Source organism: Spermophilus citellus (assembly GCF_964194105.1).
Source record: "Spermophilus citellus genome assembly, chromosome: 5".
Lineage (NCBI taxonomy): Eukaryota > Metazoa > Chordata > Mammalia > Rodentia > Sciuridae > Spermophilus > Spermophilus citellus.
Genome location: NC_138186.1, coordinates 1,542,417 through 1,566,137, shown reverse-complemented (window position 1 = coordinate 1,566,137; position 23,721 = coordinate 1,542,417). Strand labels below are relative to the sequence as shown.

Here is a 23,721-nt window from a genome sequence, read left to right as displayed (position 1 = left end):
AAATTGGATTCTCTTCCTCCTAATAAGACATTAGAGTCACTTTCCCCCAATGCAAGCCATAAAGCCTAAATATATTATTCTAATTTTCCCCCATCTTTCATTGCCTGGGAGCTGGACATAATGAACTTCCCTAACCTACCTTGTCTGATGGTGGATCAAAAGATTTTTCATAACATTCTTAACATTTTTCATAACATTTCACCTAGTTAAGAAGGAGCTGCTCCTCAACAAGGAGGAAAGACTGTCACCCAGCAAGGTCAAGAAGAATCTGAACAAGTCTTGCTGGCTTTCCCCACATATTCTATTATCATTAAATTATGTCCAATCATATGTCTACATGGCTGTCCATACTTTATCAAACATAAGCATATAAATGAATAGTTTGCCTTGAGTCTGGGGTCTTCATGCTAAAAATTTCTATGTCATTTAAACTACATCACATAAGTTTATTATTTTTTTATTAACCTATCTTTTGTCATTGGGGTATCAATCATTGCTATGATGGATAAAGAAAGACATCACACGTTTCTTCCCGTACAGTACATATAATTTAAAAAACAAGTAGCCAGGCACATTGGTACATACATGTCATCCCAGTAATAACAAATTATCAAGACATTATCTCAAAATAAGAAGGGCTGGGTATTTGGTTCAGTGGTAAATGTACCTGGGTTCAAAACCCAGTATTAGAGGGGGGCGGGGGGAGGGGGGGAGGCAGGAATGTAATCTGAATGACCAGTGGCTTTGCCTTATGGAAATAACTGCTAAAACTCAAAAGACAATTAAGAAATTTTATGTATCATTTTTCCACATCTTCCTGCCTTATTAGCCCAAAACAAAAATAGTGCAAATACTTCTTGTTTCTGTTTTGTTGCTATTGTTGTTTATAGTAAACCTAGCCCCCAAATTTTTGAATAGTGTACTTGAGAAGAAGACAATTTGAAAATCAAGCTGTGAAGAAAAGGATCATAAAACAGCAAGAGAATTATACTACTTTTGTCTTCGTATATTTAAAAAAATATACTGAAAATTGTTAATATCTGGCAATAATTTAACCCACTTGATGGCCTTTCTGAGATTCAGTTGATTATTTTTTTCAACATACAAACACACCCAAAATAGAGGAAAACAAAACAAAGATTCAAGCCCTAGAATCTAGTAAAGAAAAAAATAAGCACATTCAGATTTTTTCTGTTGACAATCATGGTACCCAACTTCAGTCTTCAAAAAAGAACACAGAGATAGCTTCTTTTCTTCTTTTAGTGGGATTCCTCTGTGTTGTCCAAGTGAGCCTTAAACTTGAGCTCCTCCTGTCCCAGGCTTCATACTAACTGGAATTAAAGCACAACTCACCATGCCTGCCGGTAACTAGTTTTTAACTCAGATGACATTGTTCATGGAGATAGAGCTTGACATGGAATTGGAAGCATTAGGAAGAATCTCCCAAGTAAAGAATAGAGGGACTTACAGGTGAACAAAGCTGGGGGCCAGGGAATAGTCTAATTTGAGTTGTTAACAGTGCTCATTAGTGTGAGCAAAGTGTTCTAATGAAAAGATGCTACCAAGCTCTAGCTTGAACAAAGGCAGCTGGGAGCCAGTAACCATTCTCATCCAGTATAGTTTGGATTTCTTTTTACCCATGACCAGAATTTAGGAATGGGACTTGGAAAAACTAGAGTTAGGAAACTAAAAAGATACAGTGTGTGTGTTGGGGGGTGGGGGGAATGCAAGAGACTCTGACAAGTCTTTAAAAATTAGCCTAATTAATTATTAACAGGGATAGATAATCAAGGCCTCTACATAATAATGTTAACTGTGTTTTTTCCCCATAATTAAAGAAACAAGCAGTTGTTAAGCAGAAAAAAGAAAGTGCTGACTTCAGAATGGTCCTAAAAATCACTTTGTCACACTTCCAACACACTCATCAGTGCCCTCCATCATCTGAGATAAAATCAAAATGCCTTCATGCCATCCATTCTAAGATGGCTATGGTCTTCTTTACTCAATGAGCATCACCTAAGGTGCTCATTGTAACTAAATTAAACTGCTATAGAAATTTGTGGAAATGGATGAAGACCTAAACAAGTTCTCAGTACCTTGCAAAAAAAGTGCTTTTCCAAGGCATAAGAATGCACACACAAATTGACATAAACCAAAGGACATGTTAAATTGGTGCAGTTGCATTCCAAAAGGATTATGACTTGAATAAATCACAATGAATCATATTAACAAAAAAAAAAATGTGAATTTCTTTCTCAGTAACCCTAAAAAGTAAAAAAAAAAAAAAAAAAAAAAACAAACAAACAAAAAAAACCTCCTTTTCCATCATAGATGGGGATCAGAAAAAGAATGACAGGATTAGAGAACATATAAAAGATCCATTTCGTTTATTAACAATAAATGCTTATTTATGTTCATTATTTCTGTCTAAGCCACAATTTTTATAACTTTAATACAAGAATGTCAACTACACCGAATGTCAGTAACATACTGAGATCCAAGGGAAGCAATTGAGAGTTTTTATAAACCTTAATAAACCAGAGATCTTTTATTTCCTTTTTATTATTTCAGTCTCCCATTTACTCAGATCTCAATCAAGCCACTGTCACAAAGGGAGAAGGATCTGTGGCTTTCTCCTGAACAAAGGAAATCATATGATGCAGCCTGGTTTAAAAAATTAAAACAAAAATTGAACTCCAGCTTCAAAAACTCTAGAAAGATACAGGTTTTAACCATACCTTTGAATTGAGAAATTTAAGTAGAATGTCAAATTTAATAAGCTATTAACAAATAAGGGAATAATAACAAAGAATAAGATTGAGTCATTTTATTCCTAAGGGTTTGTGAGATTTGGTCCCACTTGTTTATATTACACAGAATATTACCAGGCATGGTTGCATATATATGCTTTTCACCTTGGGAGGCTGAGGCAGAAGGATCACTACTTCAAAGCCAGCCTCAGCAATTTAGCAAGGCCCTAAGCAATGTAGTGAGGCTCTGTCCCAAAATAAAATATTAAAAGGGCTGGGGATGTGGCTCAAGCGGTAGCGCGCTAGCCTGGCATGCTTGCGGCCTGGGTTCGATCCTCAGCACCACATACCAACAAAGATGTTGTGTCCGCCGAGAACTAAAAAATAAATATTAAAAAATTCCCTCTCTCTCTCCCTCTCTCACTCTCTCTTAAAAAAAAAAAAAAAAAGACATCCCTTGTTTAAAAAAAAAAAAAAAAAAAAGGGATGGGGATGTGACTCAGTGGTTAACTAACATTGGGTTCCATCCCCAGTGCCAATAATAATAATAATAAATTATTATTACTTTTATTACAGAATGAGAGCTACTGACTTTAAAATACCCGCCAAGAATTTTTTAATGTTTAATAACATCAAATTATACGATTCAGTTTCAGGCATAATACTGAATGTCAGTGTGAAGGAGTCAAAATGAGTGCCAACCAGTACCTACTATATCTGCATAGTGACATGAAAGTATTTGCTATTAACAATGATGAAAATGTCACAGGTACTTCAAGATCCATATGTACCATATATATCTGTATATACTCATAATTGAAGGAATTGTTAAAATGCACTGAGGGTTAGTAAAAATAAAAATGTAGCGGCTTCCTACTAGAAGACAAAACCATCTATAGATTCTGGCAATGAACGTGAATTTTCCAAAAATAAAAGAAGTTTGAAAGCACAGAAATAATATAGAAATGGACCATCCAAGTCAACTCATCTTCCTACAGCCTTTAAAAAAAAAAAAAAAAAAAAACCTTGATGTGTGAAGAACACAGTAGCATTTCCGCCTTCTCAAAGCTTTTTGTTGTGTTGCTCCCCCATTCCGTGTTTACTAACTGAATAAACCAACACTGGCTTCCTAGATTCTCAACAGTGAGAAAAGCAAAAGTAGACTCTAAACTGCGAAAGATGCTCTTTACTATTTACACTAAACTTTGGCTTGATGGCTGCACTAATTAATGCTATGATAGAATGACAACAATAAGGAATCATTTTCCTCTAACAAACCTGATCTTCCACAGACCCCTAGTTAACATGAAGTAAATTCTAGATTTCATTGGTGCACTTCCAATTGCACGCCCAGGAATGCCAAAAGGCACGTCCTGATTGGATAAATCTAAACAGCCCATCAGACAAAAAGGAAACCGACTTCAACAAAAGTGCCAGACTACTTTTTCCCCCCATTGTCTTTTGACAGTTGCTTTTGTAATAATTCTGGGTGGGGGAAAAACAAAAAACAGCCCAAGGCTGGCATTCCTCGACCCCAGATTACACTTGCATTATGGCGGGAACCACACACTACCACTCACCAGTTCACCTGGCAGCAGTGATTGGTAATCTGACTCGGCTACCTCTTAGAAAATTAATCTCTTCGAGTCAGCCAAAAGTACAGGCCACCAAGTACAAAACGCAACACAAAAGCCCTCCTTAGGCCAACCGGCTGCATAGGATTGGGCTGCTTTAGTAAGTCTAACCATGCGCGCTGCGGCGGAGCCATGCGCGTTAAAATGGCCAATCACATGTCAAGGCGGGAGTTCAAATTCCAAACTTAAAATGTTACGGCCAAAACTCGTTCTTAGCTATGTTCAGACCAGCTCAGCTCTTTTTAGTGAGATCTGTGGGTGGCTCTGAAAAGAGCCGTTGAGATTTTAAAAGCAGGACGACCCGCTCCAATCTTACTTCTTCCTGGGGGCCGCCTTCTTGGCCTTGGAAACCTTGGGCTTAGCCGCCTTAGGTTTAGCTGCCTTGGGCTTTGGGGCCTTGGCCTTAGACGGACTCTTCGCAGCCTTCTTTGGCTTAGCCGCTTTCACCTTTTTGGGGCTCTTGGCCACCTTCTTGGTCCCTGCAGGAGCGGTGGGCTTCTTCGCCTTCTTTGGGGTCTTCTTGGCGGACTTCTTAGGGGTGGCGGCGCTCGTCGCTTTCTTGGGCTTCTTGGCCGCGCCGGCGGGCTTCTTAGCCTTGGCGGCTCCCGCCTTTTTCGCTTTAGGCTTGGCTTCCCCGGAGGCCGCCTTCTTGTTGAGCTTGAAGGAGCCGGAGGCGCCGGTGCCCTTGGTCTGCACCAGGGTGCCCTTGCTCACCAGGCTCTTGAGGCCCAGCTTGATGCGGCTGTTGTTCTTCTCCACGTCGTAGCCGGCGGCCGCCAGCGCCTTCTTGAGCGCGGCCAGGGACACGCCGCTGCGCTCCTTGGAGGCGGCCACGGCCTTGGTGATGAGCTCGGACACCGGGGGCCCGGACGCCTTGCGCTTCCCAGCAGCGGCGCCAGCCTTTTTTGCCTTCTTCTTCACAGGTGTCTTCTCCGCAGGTGCGGGTGCTGCGGGAGCCACGGGAGCGGTCTCGGACATGTTTCTAGTCTTACCAGAAAAAGCTAAAAGTAAGCTCAAACTGTCAGAACGGCGAGTGCTGGGCGCCGGCAGCTGGGGTTTATATAGAGAGAAGCTGCGTGGTGATTGGTTCCCGGTGCCTTGCGCCGCGCAGTGGAGAGGGTTCCTCGGCTCTGCCGGGCAGCTGTGTTTGTTGCCCCTCAAAAAAGAATAAAAATAAAAGAAACCTGGGCACGAAACGATTAGGGGTTTGGGGAAAACGGATCCCAGAGGCTTCAGGCTTCATTCCTGCCTTGTTTTCTACATCTAGTTTCAAAACCGACACCCTGAAACTTTCCTAATTCCCCCAACTCTCTTTCTAACTTCAGTCAAATTGACACAACTTTCAGGTTTTCCTCAAAAATACTATTTCTCCCGACTTCGTTTGAGAATCTTTTTTTCTGAGTATTGTTCTGTGCATTTTCATCTTCTCAAGATCATATAAATATACTAATTTTGACTCAGATATATAGGGAAATTCGGGTTTTTCGTGGAAACAATAACACAGGCACTCCCACGAGCTGTTTGCACCAAGCTCTAGGAATTGGCACTGGGATAGAAACTTCTACATACAAGAGGGATGATTATTTTACAAAAATAACAGATTTTTTAAAGCATTTTAAATGCCACTGTATAAGTTGGGCTGATGAATCTGTTTTAGTGATTTAAACAGTTTCCAAAGATGGGAGTGAGGCACCTCCCTTCACCTTCTAGGTAAACATTTCTAAATAGATTTTCCAAACAAACATTAAGCATTAGAGATCAATTACCCCATCTGCAAAAAAACAGAAAACTGAATCAAGAAGAATACAATGGCAGTTCTACATCATTTCACTAACTTCTTTAATATAATTTAATGACAGGCACCTTGTCATAAAACTTTTTCCTCTCCGAGCTTTAAAACAGAATGTTGTACACATTTCCTATTTCTCAAAATATACTACTTCAAATTTCAATATTGAAAATGTGAACACAGAGGATTAGAAAAAATCACTGCCTGAAATTTCATGATTATGACTGAGCTTTTCGCATGTGAAATATGAAATAGGATGCCACAAGTTATTTAATTCTAATTACCTGAATGTGTTCAACACTCAAGGTATTGAACAAACATGAGTGGTTTTCCTACAGCATCCCTTATAGTTTATAATACAATAGAGCTGATAGAATTGGGTTCTTATTTAACTAAGCACAAAAGCAATATTTTTCATCAAATAATCAGGTACCAAAATGAAGCCCCATGTTTCTAAAATAAAGAGAAAAACTATCGTAGTGTTCTGTTTCTTTTATTGAATATTTATATTTCCAACAACTGATTCGTGCTGGCTTTCATTTAATGATGACTTGAACATTTTGTCATGTAAATCCAAGACAGAATAATCAACATTACAGATGCCATGTCTTCACACTTAACCAATTCCATAAAAATAAAGTTTTCTCATTTTTTTAGACTGTATTGGCTGGAATCAAATCTCTGGGACCTTAAACCATGATATGTAACATAAAATACAAATAGGAGTTCTAAAGGATGCCAGCTAATACGACTGCATCAGCAGCAGTGAATAATTCTTCTAGGAAACATTTTATGGATCTATGGAAGATCATCCTCTGTAGCATCTTTCATCACTAGCAGCAGGAAGAGGCATTATATAAGTACTTTTCTTCTTAAGTGTATAGATTTACATTATGTAGACTTCAAGATACTAATAAAATTCAGGACATTCTCAAAGACATAACAGGATTTGTCTAATAATTGCTAGAATTGTTCACATATATTTCCTTAGCAGATGTCACCATTTCATTCTTGGGCAACTCTTACTGGTTCTCATGGTTATTTAGGTTCCCTATAAATGAGAAAACCTTGGGGCTAATGGACATTTCTTTATTTTTTGGTATATAACCTCTGCCTTTCTTGGAGGGCAAAAACGGAGAATTGCTGTCACTAGCAAAGTTCCTAGTCACATGTTTATAGAAGGTTTTATGTGGAATATAGTTGCTCTATTATTGCTTCTTTGTAAATTGTAACATGGGCAGAGTTCCTGAAAGATTGATCACACCTGGGACTATAAATTAAAAGTCAAAAACACATTTCACCTATTACTTTGGTAGTTAGCCCTAAAAAAAAAAAAAAAAAAAAAAAAAAAAGTAATTTCTCTTTGGAAACTCAAATCTATATACAAACATTCATATCTAGATCCATAGATTAAACCTAAAATGATAGGTTATTCTCTACACTAACATTAATTATTTTTATACAGGTAAATATTAGTAGCTATGGCAATCTAACACATGGCTTCACGTTCTCTTTTATATTAATTTCACCTCCACGATGAATGGCTAAGGTATTGGTCACTAGGTTATTTCACAGGGGCTATGTGTAAGCATTTTAAAATTCAGTGAACATCAGGGCTGGGGATGTGGCTCAAGCGGTAGAGCGCTCGCCTGGCATGCGTGCGGCCCGGGTTCGATCCTCAGTACCACATACCAACAAAGATGTTGTGTCCGCCGAGAACTAAAAAAAATAAATATTAAAAATTCTCTCTCTCTCTCTCCCTCTCCTCTCCTCTCTTTAAAAAAAAAAAAAAAAAAAAAAATTCAGTGAACATCAGAGGCTTCAAGAGGTAAATATCTACACCAAATGAATGCCAAAAGCAGCAATGCAAGGACTAAAAGGAAGACAACAGTGTTGTTAGAACAAAATGTGCTTGAAAGGTCTATAGGAAAATAAGAAATCAGACCTAATGTTGCTTCTTACCAAATGGCCTTACGTGAGGATGCTACACACTAGAAATTCCCCTGAGAGCACAAATACGGCATAATATTTTCTAAAAAAGATTCCACTGCTTTTTAAACTTTCAAATTTTTTTATGTCTTTTTCCGATCTATGATGTCTGATGCATCCCAAAGCTGGCTTATTTCTATCACACTTGAGGAAATACTCTATATCCTCACTTCCTCCAGTGAGACTCCTGGACAAGTATGCACCACACTCCCCTAGGATGGAATAGAAGTTCCTCTAAAGAAATCCCTTATCACAGCACAGACCAGAAGAACATTCAGCAATGAGAAAATATTCTCTATCTGCACTGTCTAAGGAATAGAGGATACAGTAGATGAAGAAATTTTTAATTTCAGTTTAAATTTAAATAAGCACAGAAAGGTGGAGCATAAGAATCACAGTTCAGAACACTTCTTTTCAAACTTATATGAATGGTAAAAGCCTAATCCCAAGTAGACACTGGGTCCAGGAGATGACTGTTTTCTCTATCTACAAAGCAAACACCCACAAAGAAGGGATTTTGAGAAATCATCTTCCCCTATGATATGAAAAGCACTGAATGCAAATGAGACCAATGAGGAAGCAAATGTTGAAATGTGCCTAAAATACATACAAAATCATGATCTGAATAGAACATGACTTTGGTCACTTTGTACTTGGACAGTATTCCACATAATTTATCAGCATTGTCTGTTAAACATGAATTTGCAAGTGCCATTCATTATGACATGCTAGTAAATGTTTCTCCTAGTATAGAAAGTGGGAAGGTCAGGAGATTCAAGAATCAGACCCTGCAATACCACTTAGTCAAAGAGGATCACATCTCCAAGCCTGGGGAGCTTTCATCTTTATAATACTGACATCCCTTTACAAAGTGGTATAGAATGGAAATGCAATTGACACTGGCTCCCCTTACTAGAGCTACTTATAAGTAGTAGGTGTATATACCTCATGTAGTGATATAGAACTCAGCTAAATGTAACATTTCATGAGTGATCAAATTTAATCATGACTATTGGTAGAGCATAAAAATTTAAAATACTAGCCAGGCACAGTGGCGCACACTTGTAATCCCAGCTTCATGGGCGGCTAAGATTTGAGTATTGCACATTTGAGGCCAGCTTGGGACACTTGGTGAGAACAGTTCAAAATAAAAAATAAAAAGGGATGTGAATGTAGCGCAGATGTACAGCATCCCTGAATTCAATCTCTAGCACCCTCAAAAAAATTTTTTTAACTAGTGATTTCGTTTTTTTAAAGAAACTTTCCATTTAAAATTTACTTTTGTTCTGGCAACTCTCGTTCTTGTACTCAAAGGTAGTATTAGAGACTCCTCTTTCCAAATCATAAGTCTGGACTTGCACATCAGTTGTGAGAGAGGACCCGGACAGGCACTAACCATCCTGGAGAACTCGCGACCTGACTCAGAAACAAGAGCACAAAGCTGTCTTTCCCCTCCACTCAATATCCATTTCCTTGCTCCAAAGGCCATACTGTGGCAAACCAGAAAAGAGGCGGGGACAGAGGCCAGTGTTCCCGCCCGCGCTCTTTCAGTTTCCAAAAAGGTCCGCACTGGTGCTTCATAAATTGCTGCAGGGGGCGCCTAGCACCACAACTGCAGGAACAGACTGTTGGAAATATGTCTGGCCGCGGGAAAGGAGGCAAAGGCCTGGGCAAAGGCGGCGCCAAGCGCCACCGTAAAGTCCTGCGGGACAACATCCAGGGCATCACCAAGCCCGCCATCCGCCGCCTGGCCCGCCGTGGCGGCGTCAAGCGCATCTCCGGGCTCATCTACGAGGAGACCCGCGGCGTGCTCAAGGTGTTCCTGGAGAACGTGATCCGCGACGCCGTCACCTACACGGAGCACGCCAAGCGCAAGACGGTCACGGCCATGGACGTGGTCTACGCGCTCAAGCGCCAGGGCCGCACTCTGTACGGCTTTGGCGGCTAAGCTTTTATTTGGCTATCTCACAAAAGGCCCTTCTCAGGGCCACCCACATGGTCATGAAAGGCTGCCACAAATGAATTTTATAGAATGACAGGGACAAGTTCGGGTAGAAAGAAATGGAGCTTATAAGTGCAGGTTGGGCTTTTATGTTAACTATAGTACCGATTTTTACGACATAAATAGTGCAGTTACTTACTGGCTTTGAGGGGACTGCCTAATCTGCCAGGGTTTAGCAGCTCTTTAGCCCTAATTTTCCAAGTGATTTTTCTTCAAATTCTAACTGAAGTTTATCATCACTTTGTAGCTCCCATCGCTTTCAGAGTGCTCTTTAGTAAATGGAGACACATGCAACCTTGCAGCCCTGATTGAGCCCTGTAGTGATCAGGGTCTGTTTAGATCACACCTGCATTTTAACCACCTTGCAATCGGAAGCTTGTGCAATTTATAAACTATCATCTGCAAAAATAAGATAACCAGTTCTAATATTTGTTTATCTAGCATCTGCTTTCCTCCACAACCTCATCCCTAACCATCGTTTCTGCAACTGGAATGCCTATCAATGAATCATTTATGTACCATTTTTTTCTTCCACAATAACTCTCAACTTGGAGTTTTTCAAGTTTTCCTTTAGGAGACCTTTCCTTTACCTGGTTCTCCCACTCCCCAAGATTTTCTTATACTCTACAAAACTGCACTACATATATGTCCCTACCAAACTTCACAGTTCACTTTGGGACTAGAGCCATTGCACACTAACAATATTTGATAATTAATGCTCCTTTTGTCTCAAGGTTTCTTGAGGGAGGCATTAAACAATGTCTTCATTTTGCTGTCCTCAGGACCTACAAAAATTATGTGGCACATTCTATTCATTTTATAAATGGCAAGGCAATGACTGAATGAATGAATCAATGAAGTTTAGCATTTGGGCCACTAATAAACTTTCACAGATTACTTTCCTTGAACAATGACTCTTTTCCCCTACCAGTTTCTTCTCTACCATTTTTCTTTACCCATATGTCAAGTTTTAGACTGTCAACCATGTATTGCAGACATCTTTAAATGCAGATTGTGAACAGCTCATGGGTAATGAAAACTATTTAATGGGTCTCGACCTGCATTTAAAACAAATGGAATAAATAGAAATCATCAGGCATCTCATAAATGCAATTTTTTTCAGAGTATTAAATTTTAAGTGCATACACTTTTATTTGTTCCTTTTCTAGTATTTGGAGAACAAATATTTGAACAATGTCAGTCCATATATCTTCAATATAAATTTGTGAAACTCCCAGGTTAGGGAATTGATCTCAATAACCTTTTTAGAACTCTGCTGAGGGCCATTACCAAGTAGGAAATTTCCTTGCCAGCGTACCCCATGTTAATTTCGCTGTTGACATTGCATGTTAGGTGACCCTGCCCAAGGACAAGGGTGGATCCAGGATTAGGGTGTATCCTGCAGTTTGAGGAAGTATCCCAGTCCTTGGGTTTAGGGTGTTCCCGGTTTAAGACAAGTTTAAGGCATTCCCAGTTTAAGACCTTGGATTTTAGGGAAGTTCGATGTTGAGGATTATTGCTGCTGGAATTAGGGCGTTCCTGCTGCCTAAGCTCCTGTTGAACTCTCGTGAGATTCAGAGAACATTTTGGAAAGAAAGCCTCGGTGGAGTAGGTGAATTGGGTGGCAGGAGAACTGGGATTGCCCCAGAACGTGTGTGGAGGCCGGTGTGAGTTCGGGAATAAAGAATTGCTGTTTGAATCTACAAAGCTGTGTGGTGGCTCATGATTCTGTGCCCAACCAAGACTGCGGCAGAACTCCAATTATCAGTGCTGATAAAATGCTCATATGTGGCACAAGTTTCACCAATCAGTCACACTTCTAAAAGACGTCTTCAGAGCACTCTTCTTGGAGCCTCTGCTTCTGGGAGAAAAGCCAACCTGGGGTAGTGACAGCAGTGTTGGCTTCCAAGTGGTGAAGTGTGACACACCAGCAGCAGGCCCCTTCTGCAGCACCCTTTTGGATTTTACTTCTGGATGTATCTTCAGGCATGAATCTATGGCTGTCCCAAGAATACTACTACCTTTAAATATAAAGATAACCAGAGTCTGCCTACAACTAAGGATATAGAGCTTTTGGGGGAGAAAGAAGTTTTAACTGCTTTCTGGTAGAGGATTGTATATTTAAGGGACTCTTAATAATAAAACGCTTTATGCCCCATAATAGTTGTTATAGGCAGAATAATGGTTTTTCCTCTCCAAAGATGCTCATGCCCTAATCCTCAGAAGTGGAAAATGTTTCCCTGTATGTTAGAAGAGACTTTTGGGGTGTGATTAAATTAAGAAGCTGAAGTGTAGGTGATGATTCTCTATTGCCTGAGTAGGCCAGTATAATCATAAAGGTCCTAGTAGAGAATGGCTGCAGGGTCAGTCAGGAGATGTGACATAGTAAGCACAGATTTTTATGCATTTTGGAAATATAAGAAGGAGCTGTACTGGCTGCCTTTTGCTCCTCAAAGAAAAACATATTTTCTCATCTCAACTTCCTTTTGTCCATCCTATGTTCTGAAAAATCCTTGTCCTGGCTCCCTACCTTACCTCAAATCCAATAATTAAATACCAGCTCCTCCTTCCCTGCATAATATGACAGCCCACTCCCCAGGTATTGAGTGTGACACTCCCTGTGTCATATTGTGTATTTCTTCATACCATTGTTCACCAACCAAAGTACCAAGTTGGTACATCTATTTTCTATCTTCTGTCTTCTTTCATGAGAACAAAAACTCTTTGTGACAAGGCCCCTTTCAGCTTTCAGTGCCAAAGACAGTACTAACACAAAGTGGAAATTAAGGACCTGTGAATGTAAATAAAAATAGGGGAAATTTCCCCAAAGGAAACCCAAATCTTTTCCTCTAAATCTCTCCTACTACAATGCCAGTATTTGACCAAGAGTGTCCATATATTAGTGTAACAGATAAAAGCAAAATCATGAGATCTGGAGGAACATACATCTTAAATCCTGAGTCTTGTTGGACTTAACCATAATCTGTGCACAAAGATATAGTTACCTGCTAAGAAGACATTAAGTAGAATGAACCCAGCCTTTTCTCAGAACACCTGAACTCCATTCCTAAGAGGCAAGATGAACTAAAACAAGTCCCTCAATCTTTCTCTGTAACTCTGGTCAAGGTCTCTGGAATCCTCAGCTCTGAGTCCACAATTCCAGATATGCATCCATTTTATTGTCAATACATTAGTATTCTTCTCCATAAGTTCTTCAGTGTATGGGTGACTATTTCCTAAGAGTCTGAACAACTACACAGGACTAAAACACAAGAGACTCTGAGACTGAAAGCATAATACTCACTCTGGGCCTGATAATGTCAACAATAAGGGGCAGGCAACAAGTGAAGTTTGGCCTGGAATGAAATCAAGGTCCCTTCCTGCCATCTTTTCTGACTGTGAGGGTCTGGGAAGAGTCTGGAATCCTACCCTACTTGCAAGATCATAAGCTAACCTATAAATCCTTCATGGATGGTAGCAGTAGACAGAACACTCTTGGATCATGTCACACCTGGATGACATACATATCATAGCATAAAGTTAATTCTGAGTTTCTTACTCAGACAACTGACAGGCCTGTTTCTTTCTGGATGTATCTGGCATTACTACCTACTGACTCTCCTATGTTAACACTGATGATCTTTCTAATCTTTGCCAGGATTGCTGAAATGTCTGTTTCCATATCCTGTTCCTTTGGCTAACTTCTGAATATGGAACTAGAACAAGGGAACGACACACATGCTCCTTACCAGCATCTTGGAGCAGGGAGACCTGCTGCTTCCATCTCTCCACTAGCAGATAGGTATCAGTATTCAGGGAACCTCTCTTATGATGGCACCAAAGGTTTTTATCATACTGTATATTTTGTTTAATTTTTAAAATTTTTATTATAAAAATATTCAATGAAAAGGAATAAAAGATGGTTTATCAATCATCTACCACCTTGATACAATTGTACAATTATTGTTTTTATGTTCCTAGATGAGCCATTTGAAAGTGTCTGACATCTGAAATTTCACACCTAAATAGAGCAAATAACTCCTAAGAATAAGGGATTAATGTAATCTCAATATATCAAATCTAAAATCAAAAATATAAAAATGTGACCTAAAATGATCTGATATCCAGTGCACATTCCATATTTCTCAACTGTCCCAATACCCATTAGAGTTTTTTTCCTTAGAGTCAAAGCCTCAACCACATTGTTCAACTGTACTAAACTATAACAATTTGCTATATTGGTTTAGTCTCTTTCAATCTTGAACAATCTTCCCTTTTTTTAATAGAAATTTTTTTCTCCTGTGGCATTTAACTGCACCCTTTATCCTAAGTACTCAGAATAGCACATTGATATCATTAGATTCCAGGACTTTGTCGAAAGTGAGGCCTCTGAGGCATCACAGGAAGAAGCACCCACTTGCAGATGATTACATTTAATAGTGGAAAGTTAGATCACCTCAGGTTACAAGGGGACACATCTTTGAGCCTTTGTAAACAGCAATACATGGAGATATTTTAGCATCCTGTAAGTATATCATTTACCAACTTTCATTCTCCAGTTTTTCTTCTGTCAGAGTCAAGGCACACCTGAATCAGCTTGTCAGTTTTGTGTAATTTTCAAATCATTATCGTAAAAAGAAAAAAAAAATCATACCTGATAGTAAAAGAATACGATTGAGACCATAAGACAACCTACTTTGGGGGGTTTTGTTTTGTTTTGTTTTGTTTTAAGATTTAGGCTTCAGTGCCACTGCAGCTATTTAAATCTGCAAGGTATCTAAAGGCAACTAACGCTGTACACATGGACACCATGGGACTAACCTAGCAACCATAAGGACTAAAATACTAAACATTTCCTAATGGACCCTACTTAATCAAAACGTCCCACATTACAATTACCAAGCCAGTAACCCAAGTGCACAGCTGCCCCAGAGAAAATGTAAGTGGCCCTGGGAAGGGCCTTCTGTGAGGTTACGGTAGATAGCGGATCACGTTCTCCAGGAACACCTTGAGCATGCCAGCGGTCTCCTTGTACCTGAGCCCAGAGATGCACTTGACTCTGCCACGGAGGGCCAGGCGGCGGATGGCGGGCTTGGTGATGCCCTGATGTTGTCGCACAGCACCTTACGGTGGCGCTTGGCACCACCCTTGCCCAGGCCTTTGCCTCCTTTACCTCGACCAGACATACTGATAAACAAAAGACACAACTAGGAAAAACACTGCTAGTTGCAGATTCTCCTAGAACATAGGGACCTATATGAAAACTGAAAGACCGGAAGACGCGGGAAAGGATATCAACTCCCCTCCCCTCTGTATCTGAAAAGGCCAAGGACTAAAAATGGGAAGATTTACTGGATTTAAGGAATCAATAAACAAATGTCAACAGTAGGAAAAGTACCTCGCTGATTAATACGTTTAAAAATGAGTTTCGTATCGTAGATTGCAGTAGTAAAATGAAAACAAGCCCAAGCTCCAAGACACAGGAAGTCACTCACTAGGACAAGGGGAAAGACAAGATCTGATTGTGGAATATGCGTAGCTGCTCTAAATTTTTAGGCTTCAGTTGCACTGCTACATTTGAACTTATAAGTAGCTAAAGGAAGCCAACGTACGCAATATACACGTGGACATGGGTGGCGCTTTGCACCAGGTGCACCAGGGGTGTGTTTATCATCTCGATAACCGCCACCGGAAAAATGATATGCTGGAGTTAACTTAAAAACTGGAATGGCTCCCAACAACATACTCTGCAAAGGAACCATCTACAATAGCAAAACGCAGGTTTACACGCGACAGCCGAATGCGGCCTGAGGTTTCACTTAGCAAGCAGCTGAAAGAAATAAGAGGGGAAGATAATTCTAAAAGGACAGCACGACTCCCACGCAGCTCACAGTGCAACTAGGAACCCAGGCAGGTCGTTCGGCAGCGAGGGTCGGGGGCGCGGAGGGAACTGCAGCTTATAACTCCTCCAAATGACCACAACCAGTTTAAGATTAGCAATTAAGGGCAGCTCCTTAAAGTGAAAATGAAAGTGGCTCTTAAAAGAGCCTTTGGTTTCCGAACACTCGTCAAAAAAAAAAAAAAAAGGCTTTACGCCCTCTCCCCGCGGATGCGGCGCGCCAGCTGGATGTCCTTGGGCATGATGGTGACGCGCTTGGCGTGGATGGCGCACAGGTTGGTGTCCTCGAACAGCCCCACCAGGTAGGCCTCGCTGGCCTCCTGCAGCGCCATGACGGCCGAGCTCTGGAAGCGCAGGTCGGTCTTGAAGTCCTGCGCGATCTCGCGCACCAGCCGCTGGAACGGCAGCTTGCGGATCAGCAGCTCGGTGGACTTCTGGTAGCGGCGGATCTCGCGCAGCGCCACGGTGCCGGGCCGGTAGCGGTGGGGCTTCTTGACGCCGCCGGTAGCCGGGGCGCTCTTGCGGGCGGCCTTGGTGGCTAGCTGCTTCCGCGGCGCTTTGCCGCCGGTGGACTTACGCGCGGTCTGCTTGGTACGAGCCATAGTGGACGGAAATACCAACTGGACTCAAAATTGTTGTTCCTCTTATTTATAATGGTAACGTCCTCCTGATTGGTCCGATTCTTCAAATTACGCGCCAAGAATTAAGTAACTCGACCAGACTTGTGATTGGCTACGGAGTCTCGCGTTAGAAAACGTCAACCTTTTAAAAAGTATTCAATTAGCGCTACGGTCTTTCCTATTCTTTATTATGTTTGGTGGCCTGCGAGTTTTAACCCTCCTTTGGGAATAAGTGGGAAGACCCGGAAATGAACGTTCTGTAGATCCGAGAGGTTTAAACAAGTCCGCATTTGAACCTGTCTTATCCAACTGTTGTGTCCTTTGTCTTTTACTAAAACTTCAGACTTTACAGTCACATCTTATCATTCATTACAAGCATTCTATTTAACACCTCTCAGCCTTCCAACACTGGTATCGCTTCCAGAAACCGTTAGGGAACATTTAAATCACACCAGTATTGAAACGTTTGGACCTTTTATTTTTTGAAAAACCTTTAAGATTGCTGCCAACTTTGATCACTTTATACAAGAATTATCGGTATAGATTGTCTGCCTTTTATGCATGTTCAGACCTGGATCTAGGAAGACAGGGCTTCCCACTACATACCATTGCATCTACATTCGGTTTTTAGGTATTTTGAAAACAAAAACTTTATTGGTAAACTATAAAATAATTTAGAATAGGTTTCACAAAGAAAGCCAATCAGAAAGTATATTTTGATTTCCCTTATTTGTATGAAACCTTCTATTGGCTGATTTGGTCCAATCAGGGATGGTGAGATATTATACCCAATTTGCATACACCGCCTACAAAAATGCGCCCTGGCGGATAAGTGCTCCTTATTCCCTTGTTTCCCAGTTTGTTCTCGCCATGCCTGAGCCAGCGAAGTCCGCTCCCGCCCCGAAGAAGGGCTCCAAGAAGGCGGTGACCAAGGCGCAGAAGAAGGACGGCAAGAAGCGCAAGCGCAGCCGCAAGGAGAGCTACTCGGTCTACGTGTACAAGGTGCTCAAGCAGGTGCACCCCGACACCGGCATCTCGTCCAAGGCCATGGGCATCATGAACTCGTTCGTGAACGACATCTTCGAGCGCATCGCGGGCGAGGCCTCGCGCCTGGCGCACTACAACAAGCGCTCGACCATCACGTCCCGGGAGATCCAGACGGCGGTGCGCCTGCTGCTGCCCGGGGAGCTGGCCAAGCACGCCGTGTCTGAGGGCACCAAGGCGGTCACCAAGTACACCAGCTCCAAGTAAGATCTCCTAGAGATATTGTCAAATCCAAAGGCTCTTTTCAGAGCCACTCAAGTCTCAAATGAGAGCTTTAGTACTTTACTGCTATTGCAGTCTACAACGAATTGTTAGTTTGGATATGTTCTAATTTGTTTCACCATTGGAAGAGCAGTGAGCTCAAGGTGAAGGGCAGGAGCTACCCTTATCACTTTATTAGGCCTGTTGCTCTTCATCAAATTTCGATGAATCAAAGCTTGCAACCTAAAGGTAAGTTAGCAAGGAATCTTTGTCTGGTAGGGTACCCACACCTTAAATCTATTTATTCCTTCCTGGAGAATTTTTAGGATATTTACGGAGTAAAGAAATATGGTTGCTTGAAGTTAATAAAGGTGAATGTTTGTGTTCTGTATTGGTGAAATGGGCCTTCATGGATTTTAGAGATACATTTTCAGAAAATGGGGTTAGCATGATGATGAGGGTGGGGTTTTCAGGTCCTAAAAAGTGCACAGTATTTGTTAGTGTGTAGCCCAGGTGGGATTGGTATCTAATAAACTCAAAAAGTGGAAAACATCAGTCTGAAGTCACTTCAAAGAAAAAATAACTGGCTTTTTATGGTGTCAAATTTGTCAGAAGACAAAGTCATAATATCAAAAGATTTCAAGTCAAGGTGCTGGGGTTGTGGCTCAGTGGTAGAGTGCTTGCCTAGAATGCATGAGGCACTATGTTCCATCTCTTGCACCAATGTGTCCATCTACAAAAAAAAAAAAAAAAAATTAAAAAGAAAAAAAAAGATTTCAAGTCAAAGTACTAGAGTGACAACAGAGCAAGAGACAAGGGAAGAATGAGCCAGCAAGACTTTAGAGAGTGAGCAAGCACCGTGCATCCTCAAGAGTTCAAGTCCCAAGACTACAGTTAAGGGCCACCCATGTATACTGTGACATGGCCATGTTTGATCACTGGTAGAAAGAATTTCATAGATGTCCTTAGTTCAGTGCCTTTCATTGTATAGAAAGTAATACGATGTTGACAACTAATATTGTGCATTATTCATCTTAAGTATTTTTTAAAGAAATTGTTTTTTGTTTTACTGTTCACCTGTATTATCAGTATCCCTGGAAATGATGATGTAAAATAAATAGTAATCAATAAAAGTAAAGGTCTATTTCTCGTAAAATTGTCTAACTCAGGCCTGCCTGGAATTAGAACTATGATATCCTCAGGGAAGTCATCTCCTATGTAAGGAGCATATATCCCATGCTTACATATAATTATGTCAAGATGCATTCTACTGTCATGTAAAAGTGAAAATAACCACATTTATTTTTTTTAAAAAAAGGAGTGTATCTTTTATTATTGAATTCTCAGATGTATTCTGCTTTTGAGTTCTTCCATGGAGGACCAACCAATATTACAAGAAATGGGATGGATGAAACAATTGTGAAGCAATTTATACTGAATAGGAAAGTTATAAAAAGTGTAAGTGGGTAAGCAAGAAGTTTGTGAGATGTAGACAAAACTCAAATCTATTTTTAATATGAATGAGCAGACTGAGACTTGTAAGAAAAAGGCACCTGGTTGTACATTTTGCTTGGGAAGAAAAATGGCAAGATGTGCAACTATATACTGATTGATTGTAGACAGCAGTTAGGGACTGGAAATAACATAATTGGAAAACAAGTGACAAAGTCATTTGGGGAAGAGATACATGGATAAATCTCTTTCATGTGAGGGAAGGATGTGAAGACTTTTGTGTCCCTTGTAAATGTTCACCACAGGTGACATCAGCAGAGGAAGACGATTTAATAATCAAGTGGATAAAATGACTCAGCCTGTATAGCAGTCAACCTCTTTCCCCACTCACCCTGTCATTGCCCAATGGACTCTTGAACACATTGGCCATGGTGGCAGGGATGGAGGTTATGCATGGGTGGGTTCAGCCACATGTACTTCCATTCATCAAAGCTGACCTGGCCATGGCCACTACTTGCAGCAGAGACCGACACTAAGCCCCTAATATGAAATCACTCCTATGGGTGATTAGCCAGTGACCTAGTAGCAGGTTGATTTCATTGAACCATTTCCATAAGAAGAGCAGCACTGGGATAGACACTTAGGCTGAGTATGGATCTGCTTTTTCTGCAAACACTATCATTTGTGGACTTATAGAATGCCTTATCCACTGTGGAGATGTTCAACCTTGCTTCTGACCGAGGAACTCACTTCACAAAGAAGTATGGCAATGGACTCATGTTCCTGCATTCACTGGTCTTTCCATGTTCTTCATCATTCTGAAGCAACTGGTTTGACAAAACAGTGGAATGGCCTTTGGAAGACACAGTTACAACTCCAGGCCAGGCAGCCATACCTTGCAGGGCTGGGGCAGGGTTCTCCCGAAGACTACATCTGCTCTAAAACAGTATCCACCATATATGGTACTGTTTCTCTAGGATTCAGAGATTAGGGCATAGAAACCAGTATGGTACCGCTCACTATGACCCTTAAGCAAAATGTTTGCTTCCTGTCCTTATATCCTTATGCTCTGCTGGCTTAGTAGTCTTAGCTCCAGAAGGGGGAATACTTCTAGCAAGAGCACAACAGCAATATCCCATCAACCTGAAAGTCAATACTTCCTGAGCAACAGGCCAAGAACGGAGTTATGGTGTTGGCAGGGGTGACTGATACAGATTACCATGGGGAATTTGGACTTTTATTCCAACAATTGAGGTAAATTAGAGTATGCCTTAAATGCCAGAGATCCCTTAGGATGTCTCTTGGAATTACCGTATCCTGATATAAAGGTCAAAGGGAAACTACAACAACCCAAACCAGGCAGACTGAGAAATGGCCCAGACCCTTCAGGAATGCAGCTGTGGGTCACCACTCACTCCAGGTAAAGAACCAAGACCTGCTGTAGTGCTTGCTGAAGGTAGAATGGGTAGCAAATAAGGTGACTACAAATAACAGCTACAACATGACAGCTGAACAAATGATATTATAAAGAGTATCTCCTATTTTGTTAGGCATATGTTTGTGCATATCTACAAATATGTTGAACAGATATCTTTGAGTTCTTTTCTTTTTCTTTTGTCATGTAACATGATATTTAGTTTTTGAGAGAGAGGGATAATTTTTTTAATATTTATTTTTTTAGTTTTCAGTGGACACAACATCTTTATTTTATTTTTATGTGGTGCTGAGGATCAAACCGAGCCCAGCGCATGCCAGGCAAGCGCATTACCGCTTGAGCCATATCCCCAGCCCAAACATGATATTTATTGTCAGTACTTTATTCTATAAGTTATTGGATGTCAAGAAAAGTGTAATCACTCAAAAAAAAAAAAAAAAAAAAAAAAAAAACCTTTCCCTCTATTCTGTGGAAGGAATTAATGTATTTTTGGCTATATGCAGGTGACAACAGTTGGACTTGTTATGGCCAATTTTGATTATCTACCTAACTGAACTGAGAGATGCCTAGGAAATTAGTGAAGCACTTCTGAGTGTGTCTGTGAGGGTTTCCAGACACCTTTGGTATGTGGAACAGCAAACTAAGGGCAGTACCATCCAGTACTCTGGGGGCCCAGATGGAACATATGGAAGGAGGAGGAAGCCCGCCAGCACCCGTAGGCAGGTTTGGCTTGCAGCGGCCATTGACTAAGGACAATCAAATCCAGCTTCTTCCACCTTTCACATGGACTGCCTCAGCAATTCTCTAGGGAGTTTCCAGGTATTTAGCCTCAGACTGGGGCTGCATCTTTTGTCCCTCTTGTTCTAAGGCTCCAGCTTCTTGTATAGAGCAGCTACTGGTTTCCACAATTTTTGGCCTATAGACAGCAATTATGAGACTATCCAGCCTCTGATAGTGTGAGCCACTCTAATAAATCTGGGGAGTAGGGGGAGTTTCCTATCAGTTCTGTTCCTCCAGAGAACCCTGACCACACTGACAATCCCCCCATAATATGCAGCCTTGCTTATGGCTCTAAACACTCAGCTCTCTCATTTCAAGATACTCTTCCATGTCCCTCAAAGTTATCCTTCTGAATTGCCCACCTCACTCAACTACATCTATCAGTCATACCACAAAGGTGAACCAGATTTGGTCCCCGTTATCTATAACATGAAACATTGTCCCATCAGGAAACTAATAATGAATACAACTATAGGAAAGCAATGGAACATACTTAAAATCGCAGAGTTTTAAAGTCGGCTGCCCAAGTTGAAACGCATGTCATCATTTTCCACTAGGTGGCCTTAGGCATGCAGAATCATACAGTTTGTTTCTTCATTCGCTAAGTAAGATAATACAGTAATGTTCATAGTGATGATTTGACTTGTTCAAGCTCATTTAGAGTTGGGCCCGACAGACTCTTTACTTCTATTTCACAGCTCTTACTACTACTATCAAGAAAGAACAGAGCTTTTGTCATACAGATTGTAGAAAACAAGGTTTTTGGAAATCTGGAAAGGAATTTAGAGCAAGAGATAATACTTAAATGACAGACATATGACACTAACTCTTGATCCTGAGTTCCACTTGAACTCTGTAAACCTTCAGACATATGGGCTCACTAGCTGTTAATCTCCTTCTTCCTCACTGTTCCACAGTGGGTCTCATTTCCTAGCCTCCTTTGTAGTTAGTGTGGCCTTTTCTCTGCATTTTTCCCAGTGGGCTGTTCTTCATTCTAATCATTCTAATTTTTTTTTTTTTTTGAGAGTGAGAGAGGAGAGAGAGAGAAAGAGAGAATTTTTTAATATTTATTTTTTAGTTCTCGGCGGACACAACATCTTTGTTGGTATGTGGTGCTGAGGATCGAACCCAGGCCGCACGCATGCCAGGCGAGCGGGCTACCGCTTGAGCCACATCCCCAGCCCCAGTGGGCTGTTCTTTTGTATGCATTCTTCATCTTTTTTTTTTCCCTACTAACACACACACACACACACACACACACACACACATTTTTTGTGGAGGAAGTCTACTTTCTGTCTCCCACAATATTGAGAATACCCCACACAGAGGGGACATCACCCATGTTCATATCTCTAGCACCTAGAACAATGCAGAGCACAGAGTCAGTAGTCAAAAAGTTTCGCTGTCTAGGGGTATTTTCAAGATCTGAGAAACACAAAATGAAAGAAAACTGAGTCCTACTTTTCACACTGGAGCACAATTGTGACTAAAAATAATGCAGCTGCTTAAATGAGAGACAAACAGAGACTCTTGAACTTAACTCCTCTCAGTGCCCTGCATCTCATCTACAGCAAAAACAGTCAGATCCCTTACAATGGATCAGTGGTATACCAGGTCTTTGTTGAGTGCATGGATTAATTAAGGAAAATAAAAATATGCAGAACATAATGTCCATCTTTCTTAGCCTTGAAATAAAGGCCAGGACTTAATCATCCAAATGAGTTCCTGTGTGAGGCCCTTGAGCCCAACATACCTCTTTCTTCATCCTTGCAATTAGTCTAATGACCTCCAACCCATAGAGATACTATGCAGATTAAACAAAATGTTCCTTATGAAATCCTCCAGTAGGCACTAAATTACAGAACCTTGGACTGGTTAAATCATGAATTCTTGACCACTTGGACAATGTAAAAGGAAGCTGTCAACACTGGTATCGAGCAAATAGACCGAGCAAACAGAGAGCTACACAGAAATTATAGGTGATAAACAGGGATCTATCTACCTTGGATTCAACGAGATCTTTTAGTTACTGAGACCCAGGGAAACAGAGCTGGATTGCTCACTGTTAGCATAATTGCAGCCACCTTCCTTTCCCCCAACCCCACTTTATGAATACTGTTCTTATT

The 23,721-nt window shown here is 40.9% G+C and overlaps 4 protein-coding genes across 4 annotated transcripts; 2 read left to right on the top strand and 2 right to left on the bottom strand.

Annotated features, from left to right (window-relative positions):
* Positions 1-3,303: 3,303 nt before the first annotated feature.
* LOC308649808 (histone H1.3-like) lies at positions 3,304-5,409 on the bottom strand. Its single transcript, XM_081295648.1, has one exon. The coding sequence runs from the start codon at positions 5,360-5,362 to the stop codon at positions 4,697-4,699; it is 666 nt and encodes a 221-aa protein (XP_081151774.1). The 5' UTR covers positions 5,363-5,409; the 3' UTR covers positions 3,304-4,696.
* Positions 5,410-9,798: 4,389 nt separating this feature from the next.
* On the top strand, positions 9,799-10,110 carry LOC308649948 (histone H4; the record flags this gene model as incomplete). Its single annotated transcript, XM_081295868.1, has 1 exon — positions 9,799-10,110. The coding sequence occupies one exon, from the start codon at positions 9,799-9,801 to the stop codon at positions 10,108-10,110; it is 312 nt and encodes a 103-aa protein (XP_081151994.1).
* A 6,143-nt stretch (positions 10,111-16,253) lies between these two features.
* Positions 16,254-16,665, bottom strand: LOC308650025 (histone H3.2; the record flags this gene model as incomplete). The annotated part of the gene is made up of 1 exon (XM_081295949.1): positions 16,254-16,665. The coding sequence occupies one exon, from the start codon at positions 16,663-16,665 to the stop codon at positions 16,255-16,257; it is 411 nt and encodes a 136-aa protein (XP_081152075.1). The 3' UTR covers position 16,254.
* Positions 16,666-17,553: 888 nt separating this feature from the next.
* On the top strand, positions 17,554-17,934 carry LOC308649975 (histone H2B type 1-C/E/F/G/I; the record flags this gene model as incomplete). The annotated part of the gene is made up of 1 exon (XM_081295896.1): positions 17,554-17,934. The coding sequence occupies one exon, from the start codon at positions 17,554-17,556 to the stop codon at positions 17,932-17,934; it is 381 nt and encodes a 126-aa protein (XP_081152022.1).
* Between the last annotated feature and the right edge of the window lie 5,787 nt (positions 17,935-23,721).